Source organism: Biomphalaria glabrata, chromosome 7 (genome assembly GCF_947242115.1).
Source record: "Biomphalaria glabrata chromosome 7, xgBioGlab47.1, whole genome shotgun sequence".
NCBI classification, from domain to species: Eukaryota; Metazoa; Mollusca; class Gastropoda; family Planorbidae; genus Biomphalaria; species Biomphalaria glabrata.
In genome coordinates, this window is record NC_074717.1 from 31,156,571 (window position 1) to 31,179,569 (window position 22,999).

The 22,999-nt window shown below is 39.2% G+C and overlaps 1 protein-coding gene across 1 annotated transcript in view; it reads left to right on the forward strand.

The window, feature by feature from the left end:
• Nucleotides 1-22,999, forward strand: part of LOC106059212 (putative protocadherin beta-18) — a 72,609-nt gene that overhangs the window by 43,998 nt on the left and 5,612 nt on the right. Inside the window, exon 8 of the mRNA XM_056036295.1 lies at nt 16,040-16,144. Coding sequence (XP_055892270.1) covers nt 16,040-16,144 — 105 coding nt within the window. The remainder of the gene's footprint in view (nt 1-16,039; nt 16,145-22,999) is intronic.

The window sequence follows — 22,999 nt, forward strand, 5'->3', positions numbered from 1 at the left end:
GAATTAATCTTTCTACGGCTTGGTCAGTGCTCGGGCTGAAGGTTGTTAGCATCACAGAATTCGGGACGGTCCAGACAAGAGGCTGATTGAGTTTTCACCTGGCTACTCAATGTTCTGAGTCAAAGAGACAACACACATTGAATGTATGCAGAACGACACACACCATAGATTATACAACTAAATGAATCGTAACTACATCATAACATACTGCATAATGTAAGGTGCAACCACATACATAATATATTTCCATTAGTGCATGCATTAGTGTAGGATGTATCTTCCAACCCCATCCCGTAGTAATCCCTTCCATATGCTAAACTACATCTTTTACTCACGCTCTAATCAACTAACTCACTCATACAAGCTGATAAGTGCAGTGGCCATCATACAAAATGGAAACGAACCAATTATCAACTTAAATATTCTCAAGTATTCTATACAAAAACCTTGTTATCGACATCGTCATTATCTTCCATTATCGCGCAGTTCTTCCCACTTTCAGTTATCTTCCCTCGTTGCTAGCCTCGTAAATAATAAATAAGTTGAGACGAAATCACCGCAGTTTGTCGTCAGGAAAGAAATCAAGTCCCTTAACTCGGAAATTAAAACCCATGTCGCACATACTCGGTCTTCTCATTGCTTGGAATTGTCCCCCCTTGTTAACCGTCTCACCCCTGTCTGTGCGACTACTCTCAGAGTAATATTGGCTCTTCAAGATTTCAAATGTTGAATCACAGAAAAAAAGAAAAAAAAAGACCAGAAAAGAGACGAAAGACACAAAAATCTGCTCGGTGTAATGGGATTTGTCCAGGCCGAAGCACAGGCGAGTACTGAAGGGTTAAATCTGTGAAGTACTGGCGAGTACTGAAGGGTTAAATCTGTGGAGTGAAGTAAATATTTGTGATGAGTACAAGGGAGTGATGGGAGACTAAAAAAAAAAAAGTGTGAAGGAGTTGAGAAGAAAGTTGAGGAGGGGTATGTGGAGAGGTGGAGTGAGAATTTGGTTTAGGAGGATTTGGTGGCGATGAGGGGGGGGGGAGGAGGGGTGGTAATACAATCACGTTAATGGAAAGGGGCCTGCACGGATGGAGAAGAGATCGATCTATTTGATTAGCGTATAATGTAAGAGTTTGAGACTGACTGATGTCTGTTCACATACAGGGGCTCAGTGGAATTGACAGGCCTGTTGAAGCCCTTAGTCTGACTGTGGCAATATGTAAGTATGGAAGGTGTGTGAGTATTTGCCACATTTGTGTGTGTGTGTGTGTGTATTTGTCATGACACCCCGAGCCAATGTCAATCATGTAATTAGCTGTTACTTATATAAAAGCTTGTCTTCAAGTCCGAGGATTAAAGAAGCGAGTGCTGTATTTGTCGTGACTATGCAATCCTAGCCGTGATCTACACACATGTGGCCCAACACAAAACCGCTGTCTACGGGTGGTCGATTTAATTTGTCTCTTTCAGAGGCAACTTATTTTGTTACTTAATAAACTTTAGAACCATTTATACACATGATATTGTCTTTAGGATGTTGTCTATACAATTTCTACTGTGTAGTATCACATTTCTTTGTATCTAGATATTAAATATAGAGGGTAACAATGAAATCTTATCATGGTCTTATAGTACGACTTTCTCTGTTCGGGCCGGATTCACGACCTTGCAAGACTGTGTGGCCATCCATGACCTTCAAGGAAACCTCCACATCTAACAAATATAAATTTAAAACTAAAAATTTTCAAATTTAATATAACAAAATAATAAATAATATAAACGAAATGTACAAGCACTGTGTGTGTGTGTGTGTGTGTGTGTGTTTCTTCACAAGTGTGACATGTTTTGTTTTACATGTCTTTAATATTATTCAGTGCATTCTATTGAAGCCTGGTGGTGGTGGGTGTGGGGGACCCACAATAGAAAACTATTGCCCAGGGCTTGCTCTTACTAACAATCCAGAGCTGTTTCTTGTTCATTTGAAGAATCGCTTTATTAATTGATTTTAAACGTTTGCAGTAGTTTGTACTCAACACCAAAGAGAAGAGAGGTCCGCCAAATGCTCTGATATTTACTCTGTAGACAACCTTTGAAAAAGTCTATTACTTAGCTCAGATCGAAATGGAGTCCTCACAATCCGACCCCCCCCCCCCCCCCGCCATCCTCTTTATTTGTCTTCCACTCCCTCATGAATAGTTAGCATTCATATTTGTGTTTAATAACTGGTTCCTTCCCTTTGTTGGACCATCAGGTTCAATCCGGGGGTGGCAAGCCTTTTAATGTAATAAAAACATTATTAGCAAACAGCGGCCCGCCATAAACTCTGAGCTCCACACACAAACCTGAGATTGTGTATTCATAGGCGTCCCATTTGCTTCCCTCGTCCCCCCTGCACCCTCCATAGCCCCGTGTCCTTCCGCACGTGTAAGATCAATAGTGTGAACATTGGGCAGAGGAAGGGAAGCGTCTCCCATGACAAACGTAAAAGAGACAAACTAGAGAGGGGTCTAGAGGGAGGGGCCTAGAGGGAGGGGTCTAGTGGGGTCTAGAGTGTGTGAAAATACAGCCAGTGAGGGGAAGGGGGTGAGCTGAGGAGATTAATAAGCCGTCTCGAGGGTAGGCTTAAAACTTGGAACAGAAGATTCTCAAAATTAATATCTTGTTCTGTTAAGAGCATCTCTTGAGACAGATCGGCGGAACATTCTGTGTGAGAATGTGTGAGTGTTTGTGTATTAGGGTAATTGTGTTCGAGGTCTGTGTATGAGAATTGTGGTGTGTAAAGAAAAGGCACGTGTGTAATAGAAAGGGCCTGTGTGTGAGAGAGGGTTTGTGAGGTGTGGCAATGTAGATGTTGGAGAGGGAGATATGTGTGAACAAAGATTTAGAAAGGGTCTTGAGTCTTTAAAAACAAAACAAAAAACAAAACAAAAAATCTTCGCTGTGTTTTCTGCTTTGTTTTCTGCTTCGTTTCATTTCGTATGACCAGTGTCCGAGGTGCAAAGTAAACAAAAGACCACTCCTCCACCTGATTCTTGAAGTATCTTCACAAGGATAACCCCGTCTTGGTATAGAACTATACAGAATTTCGTGCCATACTTGCAATCAATAGCTCAAAGAAAAAAAAAAGAACTTCTCCAGTACTCCGTTTAATATTTTTTTTTAAAAGGATATAAAATCGATATATTATGTCAAGATAACAGTATTCCCTCAATGTGGGTGTGTGTGTGTATTTACTTTCATTTTGTACTGTTTGGCGTCAAACACAAATCGAGATGATGATTTTTGGTGGAAAGAAAGGAGAGAGTTGGCAGCTGTTTCCAGTTTGATGAAGTGGTAAAAGGGCAGAGGTGCCATCTTGATGCTGCCGACTGTGTTCATTTGACATCAACTGAACATTCATTCATTTCTTCTTTTTTTTTTTTTAATAGAAACACACTCATTTTGATGTTCATAATTTTTTTCTAAAATCTCATTTTAGTTTTCTCTCTTTTCTTTTCTGTTCATCTGCTTTTTAAACTTTTTCTATTTCTCCCTTAATGTCGTCATCATCTGTCGTGTTTTTTTTTTTTTTTGTTTGCTTTTTCCTCGTCTTGAGTTAAGTAGCTATTTAGTGTAGTTGTTTTGTTTTAGCCTAAGCCCAAACATTCCACTCCACAAAGTCATTGTTGTCAACATTGTCGTCAAGTTGACTTGGTCATTTTTCTGACTTCCCTTTGCTTTGAATCTGCTCGCGCACGACTGCATTATTTTGTATTTTCATTTTCTTTAAGTGAGAAACTCATTGAAAGATGATGTTGTGTCTCTACACTTGAACTCTGTAATCTCCAGATTAAGAAGACATTCCCCCCTTCCACATTTCTTTAGATATTTACGAAGAAAAAAAAATTTAAGCGAACAAGAAAGAGATGGGGGGGGGACAACTTAGTTTGTTAGTTTACTATTCAGAAAATAGAGATTTCAACGTTTGTTAAGACCAGTTGCACAAAGCCAAATCCTCATCAACAGACGCCTCACCCTCCCCTCCCTTCGCGGTGTGATCCTCTTGAGATTGTTGTCCTCTTTGAATTCTCAGAGTTTTAAACTCTCGTTCTTCAACTCGGCTTTTCTCAAGGGCTCTCACTCGTGCAAACATATGCAAGAAAAGATAACTCTTATTGATTACATCTTAAAATATTTGCTGATTACCGCCTTTTTATTTTCATTCTATTGCTTTTGGAGCGAGAAACAAAAAAAAAATGCAGCTTTTGTCTTTGCTTTTTTCCAAACATTTTAACGCCCTGGACTGATGGTCTTGAAAAAAAATTCAGTTTGTTTTACTCTTCAAACTTAACTGTTCTCTTTCAAGTATTGGTTAAATGAAGTTGGCATAATCAATGAACTATCTCTGCGTTATATGAACAAGCAAGACTGAACACACGAAACAAAAAGACATAAAGATGAAGGCACAATTCCTTTTCCACATGCTAGGACGAATTCGTACAAATGCTACCTCTCTCCTGCCATTACAGCATGGAACCGATTGCTTGAATCAGCCAAGAAAATATATTTTACATTTGAGTTGAAGACTCATTAACATGCACGATGAAATGAAGGACTTCCAGTTGTCTAAACCCCAATGACTAGAATACATATTAAATTAGAATGCAATATTTGAAACTGCTAGTTGAATGAAGGAAAAGTGGCAGCTTTAGCTTTCTCTTTCAATATCAGTTTTTTTGTTTTTGTTTTGTTTTTAAATTTTGTCTTGGAATTTAAAAAATCGTTTTGAGATTCCGATCAAAGAACAAAGACAGGAAGAACACGAGAAGACACAAAAAAAAAAGGCTGCCAATGGAAGAAATGTGTTGCAGTTCTCATCTTACTCCAGATACAAATTGAAAACCAAAATGTGCCCCCCCTCCTCCCACTACCAGCGGGCTCTTTTACAACATTTCAAAAGAAAGAGAATCTGGAAATATTCTCAAATGACATTTTTGGACGCTTTTAAAAAAGATCGAACCTCGCAAAGAGGATTTCTTTTTTTTTTTGTTTTTTATCTTTGCGTGTCAGAGTGTAGGTTTGTGTCCGACTGGGTTTTTCAGCATGTATTTACAGCTTCTAGCTTCAAAGGACATTTAATTCACTATTGTTAGCTAAAAATACAGTAGAGTCGGCATAGAGGAATACTTGGTTTAAAAAAATAATTAATCACGGTCTTTGATATTGAGACACAGGCTAACAAGACATTTGTATTACGTACTAGTGGAGTATGTATATTGCGGCCTAGTGTGTTTTCTAACATCATTAATATATTATAGATTTCGTCAATGTTTTAAAACAGCTAAAAAATTACATGTGTAACTTTCTTTACCCTTTTAAAAACTTGTTTTAATCTAAGATTAAATGTTATACTTATATGGAAACAATTCTTTGTTAGATAAATATTTTTCCCCTTAAAAACATGTCAAGTCGAATCGTCTGACTTTTCAATTGTAAAGATGTGGAGTTTTTTAAAATTACGGTTGAGTGACTGTGTGCTGTTGCAGCCATCAAAGTCATGACGTTACGTCACGTGGCTCTGTAAACAACTTCAGTGACCACGGCGCTCTCTATCGAGGGAACATTTTGATCACAATGGATTTGAAATCTTCAGATGGAACTGAAATGAATAGAAAGTCCAAAAGAAACGATTTTTTTAGAGTCCTAATGCTTGACCAGTCACCAGGCATCGCCGTCTCCAGTGACCATTCAGTGTTCCATTAATGACTTCCTTTGTTGAGGTGAGAATTCTAACAGCCGTTACGTGTTTCATCCGTCACCCTCCCTGTGGATATACCCCTGGAGGTAAACAAACAACTATAGAGGGGAGGAAGCGAGTGACATTCCCTGCTGGTAAGGGATGGTGACCTTCCCTGCTGGTAAGGGATGGTGACATTCTCTGTGAATCCCGCCCTGGGGATAAGTAAAGCTTGCGACTCTCTGATCTTCATTCTACATTGAGTGATTTGTGCCTCCATTTTATTCTCCTTGCTTCATTGAATTCAGAACCATAGATGTTAGATTTGAATGTAAATTGCTCGAGGAAACGGCTAGATTCCATGATAGTGGAAAAAAATGGGATTCGAACCTTAATTTACAGTATACATTTACAGTATACATTTACAGTATACATATACAGTATACATTTACAGTATACATTTACAGTATACATTTACAGTATACATTTACAGTATACATTTACAGTATACATTTTACAGTACACATTTACAGTATACATTTACAGTATACATTTACAGTATACATTTACAGTATACATTTACAGTATATTAGCCTCATTATGTCTCAACGTTTTCACCATGGTCCATTCACTGTCCAATAGTCTTCATAGTCCTCTATAATCTATATGGCCTTCAAAGTTCACCATGGTCCATTCACTGTCCAATAGTCTTCATAGTCCTCTATAATCTATATGGCCTTCAAAGTTCACCATGGTCCATTCACTGTCCAATAGTCTTCATAGTCCTGTATAATCTATATGGCCTTCAAAGTTCACCATGGTCCATTCACTGTCCAATAGTCTTCATAGTCCTCTATAATCTATATGGCCTTCAAAGTTCACCATGGTCCATTCACTGTCCAATAGTCTTCATAGTCCTCTATTATCTATATGGCCTTCAAAGTTCAACTTGCGTCTTCCAGTAAACACTAAATGAAAGTTGACTACAAATGTCACAGCGAAAAGAGAAGGAGAGAGAGAGAGAGAGAGAGAGAGAGAGAGAGAGAGAGAGAGAGAGAGAGAGAGAGAGTGAGAAATAGAATGAAAAAAAAATTAGAGTGAAAGAGAGGGTTCAAAGTGAAAAAAATGTTCTAAGAAGCTCTCTAATGTAGACATTACATTAAGATGCCAAAGGTGCGTAATAGATTCCTGCGTCCTGGGAAAAGCAAGTCCAAGCTGTGTTCTTCTCTTAAGTCTAAGACAACATTGAATTCCGTGTACACATGTTTCTATTCACCGCGCGCAAACTCCCTCCCGCAACTACTCTACCCCCCCCCCTCCCGTTCTCGCTTTAGACAGAAGTAGTGGAATCGGGCTGGGTGATGTAAATGAAATAAAGGCAAAAGGAATAAATCAATTTGTGCGCGTGTGTGTGTGTGTGTGTGTGTACAAACTACGTACAAACTTGTACAAATGACGTGAACAACTTCGCTTGAGAGGTGGGGAGTGTATTAAATCTCGAGGTTTTCGCCCATAGCTTCATCTCGCAAAATTTTCATGTCAAAAAGAAGGTCCACGTCGAAATGATTAAAATGGTATTTAAATGGCTTGGGAGGCAAATCTCTCATTATGACTTCACAGGGTCCAGCTTCACGAGAACCTTTGCGTATGTCGAGCTCAGTCCCCAGTAGATTGAAATACTTTTGAACCAAAACCCGCCAATAAAATCAAAACACAAAGTTTTGTCATGATGAAGTAATAGAGAACTTTTACTCGACTAGAAAAAAAAAAGGGGGGGGGGATCATTTTTCCATGCAATATGGACACTAAGGGTGATGGAGAAGTTTAGGAAATACTTTAAAATAGAGCACGATTTGTGAAGCCTGAAAAGAAACGAATTTATTTGGAACTTCAACAGTCCATCGCATTTTTTAATGATTTAGACCCAGAGTAAATAAAATTAGAAATGGTTTTTACAAAGGTTTCATCAACTCTGTCTGTCTGTCTGTCTGGTAAAAGTTTGTACTCGTTATTTCTGCCACACCCAATCTCGGATCAAGCTGACATTTTGCACAATTATTTCTTTTACCTGACAACACAAGAATAAATTTTAAAAATTAACCTATTAGTTAATTAACTATTGTTAATCAATTGTTTTGTTTGGTATCTCGAACAAGGGAAAGAAATTGCACTTGACTGAAGTGGTAATATAAGCTGAATTAGTCCCCTTTGTAGGTCGCCGCTCTAAACTGAAAAAACATATCAGACATGACTGATCCAAACTAATTGATACAATTACACTTAATAGAAGCTTTGTTAATACTTTTATTTTACGATGTACATGAGTATAATCTACAATGAGCCTTGTGTTATATTGCAAGAAGTAGGGGCAGGGGGGTCTACGAAATAAGTTTTTTTCCCTCAAAGGAACCTCTCTAGCGAACTAGACAAGCGATGTCTTGCCAAGAACTTAAACATTCTCAATGTTGGCAGTTTCATGTCGTCTCATTAGTTTTATCAAGAGCACGTGTGATACATACAGCATCCAACTCCTAACCACTAGGAAACACACACAAAACTTATTTTTTTCAGATTCTCTCCCTTGTTTTATTTCCTCTTCATGGCACGTGATTGTGACGTAACACCCTGGAAACGTTTGTTGTCATATTGTTTTTAATTATTGTCATTCTACAAAGTTGAAAAACAAATAAATAATCTTTTCAAAGTTACTTCTGGTTTGTTTGTTATATATATATATATATATATATATATATATATATATATATATATATATATATATATTTATTTATTTATAATATATATATAATTTGTCACACTATTAAAGCACAATGCTACATGTCTGGTAGGGATGTCTGAACGATACTTTCAAAATAGGCATGACCTTTTTTATGTAAGGCAAGCATCATTTATGTGCAGAGATAATTTATAGTTCGTGATGGCGGATGTACGATAAAAAGAACAAAGATTAAAAATACATTCCATTTGTGAAAGACTAATCAAAGAATTATTGTCATTTACAGATAAGAAAAAAACAAACACTCTGAGATGTAACCTAAACATTGCACCGTTTTCATAAGCACTCACTACTTTGTGAGATTTGGGTTATTTTCTATTTTTATGTCCTTTTTTTTTCTTTCTTTCTCCACCCCCCCCCCCTTCTCTATCGCTCTCTCTCCTTCCCCCTCTCTCCTCCCTATCTTTCTCTCCTTTCTCTTCTCCTCCCATCTCATTCTTTCAATCTCTCCTCTTTTTCCACCTCTCTCTCCACCTATTTCTACTGATCTCTCTCCCTCTCGCTCTCCTTCTCCCCATTTCTCCTCTCTCTCTCCCTCTCTCTCTCCCTCTCTCTCTTTCTTTACATTATTTGTTCAGACCTCCTCTCGCATATATTACACATTCGCTGTTCTAGATACCAGAGGGTGGGGTATAAGTACAGTGTCTAACGAGCAGAAAGTGATGGTATCAAAGCGCTCTGTAGAATAAATTCAACAAGATTCCTTTTGTTCCACTCTGTCCCCATTACTTACCTCCCCTTTCTCTGTCTCCGTGGAACGTCTTGAAAGAAAAGGGGAGGTAATGAGCGCTGAAATGTTTACGATCAAGGGAGACAAACGTTGCGCGTGAGTAAAAAAGCTAGGAACAAAATTAAGCGCCGTGGAGTAAAGAAATGGGGTACCGTGAGAGAGAGAGAGAGAGAGAGAGAGAGAGAGAGAGAGAGAGATGTTTGCATTTGTTTTACTATTTGTAAAATGGATTACACGGCGAAGGACAGCAGAAGGGAATATCTGAAGAACTGGTTTGACACTGAGTCGTTACATTCATCCCAGAACTAATGTTTTTGTTTTATCTTTTGGTGTGTATGAGGAGACAGGGGAAGGCAATCAAGCAGCTTATTTTGTATTGACTGGTGTATATTTTACGGTTGTCTCCGTATGGTTCCTGTTTCCAATCTCAGACCTCCCAGTTGGATTTTACGTATAACATTTTTTTTTGTTATTTTAGAACGGAAGGAATGTAAAACAAATGTTTGGATTTGTGATGTATATAAACGTATCTATCTATCTATCTATCTTATCTATCTTTAGCAATACAAGAATTAGAAATATGTATTTGAAGTTCTAGAAATCCTATGCAAGTAACTGCCTGGTCCACCTCCAATAATTTTTTTTAAATTTATTATTCAACCTCTACAACAGATTGACTCTATAGTCTAAATTCATATAGACCGAAAGCAGTTACGACCAGAAAAAAAAAGCTACTTTTTAAAAGAGTCAATGTCCACTCATAGCAATGTTGTATTTTTTTGTTTATTATTTTATTTTGGTATTTATTTTTTTTTACTTGACTATTGACTTCATGCTGAAGTGCGAGCTATTCTGTAATTCTGACGGGCTAGTGAAGTGCTCACACACACGCACGTGCACTGGTGTGTCTAGTGCGTTCATTCGTTTTGACACTCACCTTGCCTGCCATCCCAGTGACCTCACAACACACACACCCACACACACGTGTGGTGGCCACTGGAGAACAAACAATCGAATGTCAAGAGGTGTGAAGAGCTAGAAAGGGGAGAGCCCAGTTCAAATCTGTAACATATTACATGTTCCTTTTTGTTTAAACTTCTACCACTCCATCACCCCACCTCTTCACTCCCCCACTCAACGCACCCCCCTCGCCCGCCGTCCCATAATTCCAGCAGCTAAGTTACCAAGGTTTTACCCAAGATACACTTCCGTGTTTTATTCAGGTACTATTTCACATAAACCATTTCTCTGTCGTTCCTTTTACCAAACAAGGATAGAAGTTAGGTATGCGTTCTGGACCCTCATCACGATAGTCCAGGGTTCTAACCCTGCCCGTCGCCCTCCCCCTTACCGTCTGGGCTGGGACGTACTAATCTGTATTTCTCAAGTAACGTCTGTGACTGAAATGTACTTGTATTTCCTTTCACTTCTATTTTCATTGCATCTAAAATCTCAACACAACTTGAGTCACAACTTGAGTCTAGCGAGTGTTAGTCTTAGGACTGAAAATATTTTATAAAATCTCATCACAACTTGAGTCTAGCGAATCTAAGGACTGAAAATATTTTATACAATTTCATTACAACTTAAGTCTAGCGAATGTTAGTCTTAGGACTGAAAATATTTTATACAATCTTTTTTTTTTTTCATTCTTCATTTCGCCTTCACCAAACACATTTTGTTTACTTACAATTTGTTAGTACCTGGTACAAGGCAGCAGTAGTTCTCAAACTTTTGTGTCTTCGTCAATGTTGAGGTCTAAATTCTGTCAGTTATGTTAATGATATTGAGCTTTAATTCTATAATGCCCCCCCCCCCCAGCTACTTTGATGAATTCCAAGAAATCTGCGCGAGAATAAAGCGGATCTGTTTGACACGTGTCGGATGTTCCTTCAGAATTAAAGATTATTACAACCACACCCTAACCCCCGCCCCCTTTTAGGACGACGGCAGACGGTAGCAGGCAGGGCTCGAACCTGGGACATCGAGACGACAGTCCAGGGTGCATAACACACTACTAGGCAGCCATCCATAGAAATAGGAAACAGACCTTCTCGTCTTATGGTTTTCTGACTTACACTAACACACACTCATACACACATACAGAAGACTAAATGTATTTATTTGGAAGTTGCTTGCTACTCGGGTATTTATTTACCTCATCTCTGCTACCTACGCCCAGGCTACGTCCCTGGGGATATATAATGTAGCCAAATAACTCGGTTCTCTCTGTTCCAATCTGTCTTGCAGAAGATGGATCTTGATGTCAGGAGAATAGCTAGAGTCGCTGTGCGCTATTCAAGAAAATCCTCAACTATCATTCCTGAGGTTGTTGAGAATGGAGCGACATCTATGATTGACTCTGGCCTACACTGAAGTGTAAGCAAGTCATTCTGAGAATGTGTTCGCTTTCTCGAGTTTATTTTCGCACTCAACCAGCTTTAATTAGATCTCTCTGTCTCTACCTTCGGTTGTTTTGTTTTTTAAACTTTGCGCTTATTTTTCATTCATTATCTTTGTCTTCATTCATTATTATCTCAAGATTTTATTTTAAACATGATTTTTATTGACCTATGACTTTGTTACAAAAAAATATACGGGAGTTGTCGTACTTTTGTTTTTGCTATATTCTATATAATCATAACATTTTGTCATAATTTTTCTCTTTCTCGCTCTTCCCTCTCTTTCTCTTCTCTTTTCTCTCTTTATCCCTCTCTCATTCTCTCTTTTCACTCTTCCTCTCTCATTTCTTCTCTCTCTCTCTGTTTCAACTGTGGAGTTCTATCTCTCTCTAAACTACCCGCCTTTAAAAGTCTCCCCTTTCATAACTCGAGATTTATAGGTATTGGGCAGATGACGTAAAATTCATCTGTTTCTGTGGCCCACGGTTAACGAGGGTGGCATGTGGCCAGCACAACGACCAACCGCCTTTACTTTTCCCCAACTAATGTCGGGTACCCATTAGAGCTGGGTGGAATCAGATGCGCCCAAAGATCCCGAAATTAAAAATCTGTCTTCACCAGGATTCAAACCCGGGACCCTCCGGTTCGGAAACCAATGGCTTTACCGCTCACCCTCCTTTATCTTCCCATAATTCTATCACAACCTTTCGCTGTTTTCTATCTGTCCTGACTCTGTTTCTTTCTTTCTCTGTTTTCTATCTGTCCTGACTCTGTTTCTTTCTTTCTCTGTTTTCTATCTGTCCTGACTCTGTTTCTTTCTTTCTCTGTTTTCTATCTGTCCTGACTCTGTTTCTTTCTTTCTCTGTTTTCTGTCTGTCCTGACTCTGTTTCTTTCTTTCTCTGTTTTCTATCTGTCCTGACTGTTTCTTTCTTTCTCTGTTTTCTGTCTGTCCTGACTCTGTTTCTTTCTTTCTCTGTTTTCTATCTGTCCTGACTCTGTTTCTTTCTTTCTCTGTTTTCTATCTGTCCTGACTCTGTTTCTTTCTTTCTCTGTTTTCTGTCTGTCCTGACTCTGTTTCTTTCTTTCTCTGTTTTCTATCTGTCCTGACTGTTTCTTTCTTTCTCTGTTTTCTGTCTGTCCTGACTCTGTTTCTTTCTTTCTCTGTTTTCTATCTGTCCTGACTGTTTCTTTCTTTCTCTGTTTTCTGTCTGTCCTGACTCTGTTTCTTTCTTTCTCTGTTTTCTGTCTGTCCTGACTCTGTTTCTTTCTTTCTCTGTTTTCTGTCTGTCCTGACTCTGTTTCTTTCTTTCTCTGTTTTCTGTCTGTCCTGACTCTGTTTCTTTCTTTCTCTGTTTTCTGTCTGTCCTGACTGTTTCTTTCTTTCTCTGTTTTCTATCTGTCCTGACTCTGTTTCTTTCTTTCTCTGTTTTCTATCTGTCCTGACTCTGTTTCTTTCTTTCTCTGTTTTCTGTCTGTCCTGACTCTGTTTCTTTCTTTCTCTGTTTTCTATCTGTCCTGACTCTGTTTCTTTCTTTCTCTGTTTTCTATCTGTCCTGACTCTGTTTCTTTCTTTCTCTGTTTTCTATCTGTCCTGACTCTGTTTCTTTCTTTCTCTGTTATCTATCTGTCCTGACTTTGTTTCTTTCTTTCTCTGTTTTCTGTCTGTCCTGACTCTGTTTCTTTCTTTCTCTGTTTTCTATCTGTCCTGACTGTTTCTTTCTTTCTCTGTTTTCTGTCTGTCCTGACTCTGTTTCTTTCTTTCTCTGTTTTCTGTCTGTCCTGACTCTGTTTCTTTCTTTCTCTGTTTTCTATCTGTCCTGACTCTGTTTCTTTCTTTCTCTGTTTTCTATCTGTCCTGACTCTGTTTCTTTCTTTCTCTGTTTTCTATCTGTCCTGACTGTTTCTTTCTTTCTCTGTTTTCTATCTGTCCTGACTCTGTTTCTTTCTTTCTCTGTTTTCTATCTGTCCTGACTGTTTCTTTCTTTCTCTGTTTTCTATCTGTCCTGACTCTGTTTCTTTCTTTCTCTGTTTTCTATCTGTCCTGACTGTTTCTTTCTTACTCTGTTTTCTATCTGTCCTGACTGTTTCTTTCTTACTCTGTTTTCTATCTGTCCTGACTCTGTTTCTTTCTTTCTCTGTTTTCTATCTGTCCTGACTGTTTCTTTCTTTCTCCTTTTTCTATCTGTCCTGACTGTTTCTTTCTTTCTCTGTTTTCTATCTGTCCTGACTCTGTTTCTTTCTTTCGCTCTGTTTTTATTTTCTGTATCCAATCATCCCAAGTAATGAAATTAATTGATTACCTGTTAGATGAAATCTATCTCTTGAATGTCAGATAAATTAGTTACTTGTACATCGTTTTCAACGTCTTTAAAACAAACAAACCAAGAAATTAGATCAAATTGAATGAGGATATAATACACTCCTACACTCTTCATGTACAGTATGTTATAATCTTATAAGATTCGGCGCAATATTCTAGTCTATGTTTTGTACTTACGAGGGATTTGTTGCTTTCACTTTTGATCTGCTAATCATCTTCAGATTTCATCTTCGACCTTTACTCCCTTCCTCCTCTCTCGTCTTCCTCCTTCCCTCTCTTTCTCTTTCTATCTTACTCTCTCCCCCCAAAGATTGCAGCCATCTTGATGAGCTTTAAAAAACTCATTTCCGGAGAAACAGGGCTCACGTTTCAAGGGCGAGTCTACTGTGAGGCCTTCACGTCGCGTGTTTAGACTGGATGCTCTGAACGCACCCTGGCCCCTCTTTTTATGTTCTTAGCCGTTGAAAGGGGCGCCACGAAACATTATTAGGAGGGTGCAGGGCGCATTGGAATAATTTAGAGCAATAACTTGTATGACAACTAAAACAATCGGAGTTCAAAGACGACTCTCTAAGGTCTACTAAAAAATGTTTTTATAATAACCATAAACTGTGTGCAAATAAAGAATAGCACTGCTGCAAAGCTACACAATTCGAAAACTATAGCACTTATTAATACGTTTATAAATTGATCCGTGGTGCAACAATAAATTTTTGTTCGATACTCTAAGCCCTACGAGATCTCTTGTTGTGGCCACAAGCATAGACATGTTAAAAATGTATAAATGATACATCATTGGGAACCCGAGTTATTTAATTTCCGACAGTCCCACGAAATAAGCGCAATCTGAATGGATCTAGAATTTTTTAGCACATGTTAGCATTGTTGTGTATTGTGGTGTTCCTACTTTGTTCTGATTTTATCGTTTTATTTATTTGGAACAGCTTGCTGTAATAGTATTGGTAAATGCCCAGTTGCATACATTCTTTGTTTAAACAGACAATAGAAATTTTGCCGCCCAAAATAAACGTCCAAAAAAAAAAAGTTTACACTATGCGCTTGGTACACACATGGAAAACATGAGACTCGTTGTTTGAAGCTGAAGTCCGGGAAAAGGAAATAGGGGTAGGGAGGGGAGGTAGACATCCTTCACTGTTAGTAAAGGTCACTCCGAACTCCCTTGGGTCAGTCTTGAAGTGCTTTTTTGTCAACAACTGCAAGCAATAGTTTCAGCATCAGTTACTGCAAGTGGAAAGGTCGACGCCGTAGCTTTGGTCCCTTGATACCTGGACTGTGTCTGCCCTTCTTTTTCATAACGCCCACCCCCACCCCCTCGCCTGTATATTGAAAGGATCAGCGTCCAAGTCTTTGTGTCTATATCTCTGCCAGCTGATGCTTGGCCCTTTACAGATTTCTTTCTTGAACTTCGACAAACATGTACAAACTAAAGCCTCACACAAACTTTGAATTTCTTGCCATTTATGTACAGAATAATGCAGGTCTCTTCCTTTCAATCCGCCTTCTCAACCCCCCCCCCCCTCTACCTCACGTACAAGCTCGCCCCTCGCACCATGGTTTAGGTACGTAACTACGACTCTCTTGTTGTTTAAAATAGTTTTAGGTTGGCTTGAAACAATGACTTGATCGTCCAAAGAATTAGCCTCTGTGTCTAGAGCAAATAAGTTCTCGTGGCTTTGGCTGAATGTAATTACTTGTAAACACCATTGTAAAGGTACTGCAGCTTTCTATTATGCACTCTCTCTGGTTGAAAGTCAAGTCTCCATAACTTCACCAAATAAGAACAAAACAAAGATATCCATCTACTTTTTATTGACTACTAAATAACCAGGGCCGGATGCCAGTTAGTGGAAGCCCTGGACCTATTTGTGGAGGTCCAATCTTTCATATGAATTGTTCAACTAAAGGCACTTTATAGTACCAAGTGAATATAGAAGCGTGTCAATAAATAAGTAGAGTACTTGGACATTTTATCTCATGTTCATGAGCTTTGTGTATTTAATACATTTAAAAGCAGTATATTTATTATTAGTAAATATTCATGAACGTTTTTTTTTACAGTTCAATACTTCCCAAGGGTCAGGAGGCACTAGTGACCAATCAGACTGGAACAAAGCTTTGAGGTTACACCAGGACCTACTCAAGCTTCACGGCGTGGACCCATCGGTAAGCTCTCATGCCATATGTCTGATGCCCATCCTCGGTGTTAGTGCTTGCATTAAGTCACTGCAGTCAGATACATACCACATGCAGTCTTGTTAAGTCACTGCAGTCAGATACATACCGCATGCAGTCTTGTTAAGTCACTGCAGTCAGATACATACCACATGCAGTCTTGTTAAGTCACTGCAGTCAGATACATACCGCATGCAGTCTTGTTAAGTCACTGCAGTCAGATACATACCGCATGCAGTCGTGTTAAGTCACTGCAGTCAGATACATACCACATGCAGTCTTGTTAAGTCACTGCAGTCAGATACATACCACATGCAGTCTTGTTAAGTCACTACAGTCAGATACATACCGCATGCAGTCTAGTCCAATGAACATCAGCTGCACTCAAAGCACCTCATTATGGCTTGTAAGCGAGGCTGAGAACACGGGCCCTGTCCAATTAGATCTCTTGTCTCATCACTAGCATGGGAGCCCAGCTTTCTAACTTGACTTTTTTTTTTGGGATTGGGGTGGGGGGGGGGGTCTCGATCGCTCATCTTTCATGATGGTCTTTTGTCAAATTTGATTCTGTGCGATGCAGATGAAGACAAATGTGTCTCGTAGAGCAAGACACATTCGTGTGAGACACGTAATTTGATAATGAATCTTGATTAGAGAAAACGGGGTCTGGCGACTTTTATAATGCTCGGACTTTCAAGTTGTCGTTTGTAGAAGACTTTAAAATGTTTCTTTTATCTTCTCCTTCTTTCTTTCTCTATTTCTTCTCTCTCTCTCTCTCTCTCTCTTTCTCTCTCTCTCTCTCTCTCTCTCTCTCATATATATAATATATACGTCATTGTTTCTTTCTCCCTTCCAGTCTTCTCTCTCTCTCTCTTTCTCTTCATCTCTCTTATCTCTATTTATCTCTTTCTCTCGCTCATGCAAGAATTATAATTTGTCTTTCTTTCCTCTATTTTTAATCTCATTCTCAAAGAATATAATCGTCTACATAACGTAACCGCTCCTTGACTAGGATTCGATCCCAGAACATCAAGTTTATCACACGCAGGCTTCACAGCTCTACGATTAGACCAGAAAAGAAAAAAATCTTTTAATTCCAGCATTTTATCAAATTATCTCCCTTCATTTTTCACCAGACGACCACATTCCGGATAACTTCGAAAATTCCATTAAAATTTCACACCATGTCCTCACCCCTGGTGGCGAAGTAGCAATGTCCTATGTCGTGAGATGTTCTCTTTCCTGTTAGAAAAACACTGGCATGCACGCGCTCGCGCACACACTTACACACACACACACACACACACACAGACACTTTCCCGCGCAAAACGGTGGGTAGCCCAAAAAAAGTATTGCCAACTCCCAAAAATGTGCTCGTTAATTCAATTTGGCAGCGGTGATGATGTTGGCCAGACCCCGTTAGAGAATAGCGGTGATGATGTTTTACAGTCACCCATGACCGAAACATCAGCAGAGAGAAAAGGTTGCCTTTGTTCATTGCGTTGAACCTTGCTCGTGACGTCATAACGAACGCATTAATCGACCCCGTGGGGACGCGGACAAATGACAGTCGGATAAGAACAACATTTCTAGCGTGTGGGGCAGCGGACATCGTGTTTGTTAGGGTGGAGGTTTAATCATTGCAAAAAAAAAAAAGATGGTGCTGAATATGGAAGGATATAATTAGCATTGGTTTTGCTATTTTACTTTATTGATAAAATTCAATCAGTCAGTTGGTCAACAAAAAGGATGCTGACAAATAATAGACAATAGATGTACCTTGCTGATACTTTGTGAATGTTTTTTTCTATTTGTATCGGACTATTGTGGGGGAGAGAGAAGGAGAGAGAGGGGAAAGTGAGAGTCAGAAAATGAGAAAGTGGTGAGAGAGGGAGGTAGAGAGAGAGAGGAAGAGAGAGAGGAAGAACGAGAGTGGAGGAGAGAGAAGTAGTTAAGGAGAGGGAGAAAAAGAGAGGGGAAGATGTGAATAAAGAGAGACAGGGGGGTAAGAGAGAGACGGATAAAAAGAGAGAGCCCATGCGAAGCGGGTCTCGTGCAGTGGCTAAAAGGCCAGTGCATATTTTGAAGCCCACTTGTTTTAAAGGGGTTTTGTATGCATTGATTGCTGGAGGGTCTGGCGGCCCACTGGGAATGGCCATTCCTTTGATTAAAATGTGATGTGTCCGCCGAATTCATCGCGGGGCCGGCCAAATTGAAATCTGAAGTGACCGGTTAATCCAATAAACCCAGCGATCCCCGGGCCCCATGTTGGAGCTAATCGACATCACACCCGGCCCACCCTAAGACCTCTGTCTCGTCCAGTCCTCTAGGGGGACACTGCTATGCGTTCATCTGCACAAATTTATGGTGACCCCCCTTATCATTTTCTCAAAACACTTCTGCCTCCAAGTTCTTAATTTAGAGAAATCTTCTTTGAATAGTAATGCAGAGTTATGGCTAATGACGAAGTAGTTAAGATATTGTATCAGTTAAAACGTTTCAAATTGGTCAATGCAAACTTCATCTGTGTGGATGACTTGAAAGGTAGCTTGACAAATACCCGTACCAATACTGACTTTACTTGAACAGTGATCTGAATAATGTGTGTATACATTTGTTTCTGTTATTAAAGTGTTTCCTATTTCTTTTCTGGCTTTTTTTTACCGTCACTATTTCCCTTGATTGTTTAGAATGACGCCAACTTGAATTCATCTTCTAAACCTGATAGTACAATGAACAAGCAAAATATACAAAAATATTTTTTAGTAAATAATTTAAAAAAAGAAACAAAAAACACGGTAACTTAATAGAAAGAACTCTACATTTACAGCCATAAATCTCAATGATATAAGATTTATTTCCATTTTCAATTTAAAAAAATATCACTTCTTGGTTATCTTTTTATTTATTTTATTTGTGTTTAGTTATAAATAATGAATAACGAGTTTAAAATTTTCTCCAGACAGACAAGTTAGTTAATATAAGCCTTGGAAAAAGACTACATTAGCGTCTCTTTTAGCGATGGGACTTGAATAAATAGCAAATACAATGTGTGTCGGACATTTATTATCTCCAAAATGACAAACGGAAATTTTCTTTAAAGAGCTAACAATGTTGTTGTCGCCTCTAGAATGTCAATGAAAAGCAAGACATTGTCTCAGGGGTAAAGTCTTGTCTCTATACACACACTCATTGAATTCTTTTTTTCATTTCGCAAATAGTGTTTGTTGATAGCTTTGTAAACTGCTTAGTTAAGGCCCTTAAATAATGTCTATCTATAGATTCTATACCGTCATGAAAAATGGGAGTTTTGCTAATTGGTTCAGTTCCTTCATTTCTTCAGGAAAAGACCTGCAGCCCCCCCGCCCCCCCCCCCCCCAACAGTGAGTGGTTGTCCGAAGAAATACTATCATTAGACGATCAGAACAATGACCATGAAATTATTTTCGACAGTTGCCCCCCGACAGTCACTTCTTTGTAACTCCAGTCTCCTCTGCATCTGTCTTTAATATGGACATTCGCGTGCAGCTCCCCAACACACTCCCACACTAAATGAGCATAACCTTTTGGACTGAGTGCAGGTCCCAGTGGTCCTTCAGTCCGGTCACACTCAACAGCATATCTCAAGGACACTGGACAGGAGAGAGAGTACTGCCGTCCAGACGGTGTTGAAATTTATTTCAAAGATCACTGAGTTGTCTTTTCCTGTTACATCTCGCTCTCTGGTTTGTAACATAACATTAGGCTGATAGACAAGAGCTTCAACATAGCACTTATAGTGATAGTCACCATCTCTCTCCCTGGCTTGTAACATAACATTAGGCTGATAGACAAGAGCTTCAACATAGCACTTATAGTGATAGTCACCATCTCTCTCCCTGGCTTGTAACATAACATTAGGCTGATAGACAAGAGCTTCAACATAGCACTTATAGTGATAGTCACCATCTCTCTCCCTGGCTTGTAACATAACATTAGGCTGATAGACAAGAGCTTCAACATAGCACTTATAGTGATAGTCACCATCTCTCTCCCTGGCTTGTAACATAACATTAGGCTGATAGACAAGAGCTTCAACATAGCACTTATAGTGATAGTCACCATCTCTCTCCCCCCACGCTCATAGAGACCATCTTTAACCCACACTTACAGAGACCATCTTTAACCCACACTTACAGAGACCATCTGTACCCACACTTAGAGACCATCTGTACCACACTTACAGAGACCATCTGTACCCACACTTACAGAGACCATCTGTACCCACACTTATAGTTACCGTCTCTTCCCCACACTTACAGAGACCATTTCTCCCACACACTTACAGAGACCAATTCTCCCCACCACTAATTGCAACTTTCTGACCTTCATTTTTTTTAAATTTCATTTGTATTCTAGAAGTAGCGACAACTTTAAACCGGCTGCTGGCAATGTAGTCTATGTTTTCATCTCTTTGAAGACATGCTTGTGTATCAGACATAGTTAATATTTTGGGTGTTTTACGTATAGCATATACTGAGTACCGAGTACCGTTAGTACTGGCAAGCATATTGACAATCCAACAGACACGCTCTTTCTCTCTGTGTCTATCTCTTTACGTCTCTCTGTCTCTCTCTGCCTCTCTCTATGTTTACGTGTCCCTCTTTGTCTCTCTCTCTGGTTCTCGCTCTCTGTCTCTCTCTGCCTCTTTATCTGTCTCTCTCTCTTTCTCTCTGTGTGTATCTCTCTCCGTCTCTCTGTCGTTCTGTCTCTCTCTCTCTTGCTCTCTCTCCCTCTGTCTCTCTGTCGTTCTGTCTCTCCTGCGCGTGCCCTGAGCTCATCACTTCCTTCTCGTCTAATTCAAGGGCGCTAATCAAATGGGGCGCGGATTAAAAGCAAGGCGTTACCCCAAACTTGAAAAATGACTCCTTGCAAATTGTTTGTCTAAAAGCATTTGAACAAAAAAAAAGTTGAATGCGACCGTTGCAATGAGAGAAGAGAGAGAGAGAGAGAAAGAGAGAGAGGGAGAAAGAAAGAAAGAGAGAGAGAGGGAGAGTAAATGGAAGTGACAAGAAGAGGGAGGGTCACCGGGAAATTAGGAAGTTCACAGGACGGGAAAAGAAATGAGTTTTGAATGTCCCTATGATGGAATATCAGAACATCTTAATCAAAATATGCCTTTTTTTCTCTGCCATTTTTTTTCATCCCAAGGCTTCCATTAAAATAATGTTTACTTTTGGCGCAAAACTCTGTGAGACCAGGACATGGAGATATTGATAGAGTTTTGGCAAGAAGTACTCCGAAATTGAACAAAAGAGTGAGAAAAAAAATTTAACTTTGATTCTCAGATTCAATTTAAGTCTAAGAGCATTTTCTTTAAAAAATCTTTGTCCATTAGGAAAAATAATTATGAAGAAAAGGTATTTTTAGGTTTCATGTATACGTGTGTGTGTGGGTGGGAAGTAGGTGTGTGTGTGTGTGCAGATTTCCTTAATTTCACACATAAAATTAATTATTTATACAAGCCTAAGGTCCCAGTAAGAATTGGAGTGTTTCAATAGAACGCCGTTAGCATTTTGAAGGGAAGACATTACAATAGAAATTCAAAATGTTGAGATGTGAGAAACTTTGCATTATCTTTATTATTATTGTTTTTGTTATCTTAGTTATTATGTTAGAAACGAACTGATATTCATATACTGGCACTGCCAGCGTCGAGCTGTGTTATTAGTATTATTTGAGGTTATGTGCGGAATATGTGATATCTTTATTGCGTTCTAGGTCATACTGAGAGCAATGTGTACTGAAAAAATAAAAGTACTAAAATTGGAGGCTTTGGCTTTGGTTTGGCCATTAAGATGACGTGGTAGACGTAAGCATATCCAGTGTATGGGCCACGTGATCAATCGAGACCAATCACAGGTCTGTACCACGTGGCATCTGTCAAGGCGGGTTTTTCGGGTTTAACTGGGGGTTGATATAATTCCCCGGGTTCCCCACCTCCTCAACAGGATAAAGCAGACACCAAAAAGTAACAGCATATCCAAGTTGCATGAAACTGAACATCGAATAGAAGATCACTCGATCGGAACAGTCAATGAGTAATCAACAATTGTTCAACAAGAACAATATTTAATAATAATCTAATTACACATTAACAAGATATTCCAACGTATGCCAATCAATGAATCATGATTGTTTAACATTGCATCAGTAATGATACAAATAACAAACCTTCACACGCACACTCCATCTCGGCCCTATGGCTCGACGGCATCGTATACAACTAACAACTCTAGACACAAGGGCGGGAAACACTATTCCTCATAGCCCAAGCCTAACAGCCTGAAACAAAGAAGAACCTAGAGCTACATCAAAGAACTTTTCATAATCGACACCCGTACCGAAAGATCAGCCTACTTACTAAAGCTATGTACTTACGCATCGTTAAAACGGGGAAACAGAGAAATGTAGCGTAACAAGCTAAAAAGCTCTCTCCGCTGCAAGACAATACAGGAACTAAGCGTGACGTAAACACATGCAATATTCTTGGCAACAAAACGCGCCTAATACAAACTACTTCCTATACATTAAAACACAACTATCGAACACGAAAAGAAACTTCACGAGCGCACAACAGCAACGAGCTATTGGTCTAAACTACACCCAGGTTGTGACGTTGCCGGTCAGTGTTCGGGACTTTCTTTGAAATTGACATAAATTCGGTACATCGCTTCAAAGCCTTGATCTAAAATTGTGGAGGAAAATATAATTGGACACTCTTAAAAGTATTTTTGTTGCAAACGTTTCCATTGATCAGCGCTGCCCATTTTCATTCTAAACTACATTTCTCGTTTCAACGTGAGA